The 2,500-nt window shown below is 43.0% G+C and overlaps 1 protein-coding gene across 3 annotated transcripts in view; it reads right to left on the minus strand.

The window, feature by feature from the left end:
• Positions 1-1,650, minus strand: part of LOC143278072 (uncharacterized) — a 50,937-nt gene extending 49,287 nt beyond the window's left edge. For all 3 annotated transcript variants that reach the window (XM_076583103.1, XM_076583100.1, XM_076583102.1), the window contains exon 1: positions 1,404-1,650. In XM_076583103.1, the coding sequence (XP_076439218.1) occupies positions 1,404-1,437 (34 nt within the window). In that variant the 5' untranslated portion in view covers positions 1,438-1,650. The remainder of the gene's footprint in view (positions 1-1,403) is intronic.
• Positions 1,651-2,500: the final 850 nt, after the last annotated feature.

Genomic DNA, 2,500 nt, shown 5'->3' on the forward strand with positions numbered 1-2,500 from the left:
TTGGCATTACAAACAAAACAAAACAAACAAACAAACAAAAAACACCCCCCTTCCTCCCCTCCCCCCGCCGCCATTATGACACACCGTTATTTCATAAAAATGTAAGGAAAAAAAGAGGGGGGTTGGGGGTAGGGGGTATAGTCAGTATTCTGCTTGTTGAAAACAACTGGCTTTGATGAGTGCGTATCCTTAAATTACTCTTGTTTCTGTTCTTGGTGCTGTCTTTGTTTTCAGATGTTATTCCTGTTGCTCCTCTCATCTCTCTCTTTAAATCTGCATAAGAACATATACAGGGATACAGGGATGTTTTGTTTTGATTATCAACAATCGATTTGTCTGAATGTGTCAATGTTTGGGGGTGTGTGGTGTTTTGTTTTATTTCGTTTTTCTTTTAGCTATTTCTCTCTTTGACTATCTACAGGTTCAGCTCTACAACAAATTATCATTAATTTTAAGCGTTTATCGAACAAGGAAATACGAAGCGCTTTGGATGGTTTCTGTACTAAATGCATAAGAAGACGTACGGTCGCACTCCGTAATTTCGAATGTCCCACGCGGAGTTCGGATGAAGTTTTGTTGACACTTCCTGGTCATTATGACAGGAGTGATACTCCTGAGACACTGTGACACCTTTTACAGGATACTGTCCTCTTTGTCAGAGGGAGGGAGGAGAGGATTGGGGGAGGGGGGAGGGAGGAAGTAATATGAAAAAGATGGAAAAGGAAAGAAGAAAAACGATCGGGAAAAAAAGAAAGAGTAGGAAAGAAAGATGAAAGGAAGGGAAAAGTAAAGAAACAGTGACATAAAATTTGAAAGAAAAAAGAAAGACAGAAAGAAGTTAAAAAAAAAGAAATACGAGTGAAATGATACAACAAACAGAGGGAAAAAAACAAACTATAACGAGGAAAACTCCAAGAAGAAAGAAAGAAGAAAAAAAAAAAAAGACTGGAGAGAGAAAGCGAGAAAAAGAGACAAGTAAAATGAATGGTATGGTTGAAAAATACTGTCAGAGTGAGACCAAAGGAGGGGGGGGGGGGGGGGGGGGAAGGAAGCAGAATCATAAACAGATATTTAAACTGAAAAGAAAGTTGAAAAAAGGAAAGAGTTGTGAGAAGAAAAACAAGAAACAATGAAACACGGAATGACCGGAAGTGTGTGTGTGTGTGTGTTTGTGTGTGTGTGTGTGTGTGTGTGTGGGCGCATGCCTTGCGTGCATACGTGTGTATTTGTGAGTGCGTGCGTGCGCGGGCATGTGTGTGCGTGCGCGCGTATGTGTTTTGTGTGTCAAAACCACCAAATGTAATCATCTGAGGTTATGTTTTTTATTTTGTTTTGTTTTTCAATCTGTGTGCATATCTGTCTGTCTGTCTGTCTGTCTACGGTTTCCCAATTCAAATACTCACCAATCATCACCAATATCGTGCTTGTCACCTTCATGTTGACTTGCTGGTCTCAGACGACGAAGATGAAGTAGAAGACAACAACAACAACAACAACGACGAGGACGAGGACGAGGAGGAGGATCACGAAAACAAGACAAGGCGTGGGCCCGAAAAGAGAGTGAACACCACCGCACACCACAATTTATAAAGCGGTGTAGGAGCCTGTCTGTCTGTCTGTTCCTCTCTTTCTGCCCTCCTTTCTACCTGCCAGGTGGCGCTGCTTGCTACTTCCTGTCGGCTTTTGTAGTCCTCCGTCATACGTCATGTGATAGCTACGTCACTGCAGGTGTTGTGTTGTGCGTGCGTCGCCATTCGCGCGCGCTCGTCTTGTGTCGAATCCATTGGCACGTGACGGCATGAGGTGACAAAAGTGTGTGCCTATGGATATATGTATGTATATATGTATGTCTAAACATGATTCTTTCTTTCTGGATTATAGACATAAACCGAACAATCCATCTCTATATAAATCATCTTAATCAGTTCTCATGTCTTACATCTATCTATTTATATTATATATATGCACACACACACACACACACACACACACACACACATATATATATATATATATATATATATACATACCCACACAGAGAAAGAGATGGGATACACACACACACACACACACACACACACACACACACACACACACACACACACAGTTTTCGTGTTGAAGAAACCTTTCACGGCCATGGAGGCAGTATATCCACTGTGTCCAGGGCTCTGCACGGGAAGGCGGGGCCAAATCCTCTCCTTCCACCGTTTCAAACTCTACCTGTGGAAGTGAGGTTCCCATTCACACCTGAAGGGAATGAGGAAAGTAGGAGTATAGCGTTTTTCCCAAGGACAAAATACTATGTAGACACTAGGCCTGGACCCCTGATAACTACTGAACACTGAACCCTCCAATGCCTATCAAATCTGGCCACGGACGGCGCCTCCGACTTAGGTTCTTCCATTTGACGACCGACATCAGTATGTTGATGAAAACTGTCGTGTTGCAGGAGGTTGCTGATGGGCGCAATCTAACTGGGCTTCCGAGGGCGCTGGGCCTC

The sequence above is a fragment of the Babylonia areolata genome, chromosome 35, assembly GCF_041734735.1.
Source record: "Babylonia areolata isolate BAREFJ2019XMU chromosome 35, ASM4173473v1, whole genome shotgun sequence".
Taxonomy (NCBI): domain Eukaryota; kingdom Metazoa; phylum Mollusca; class Gastropoda; order Neogastropoda; family Buccinidae; genus Babylonia; species Babylonia areolata.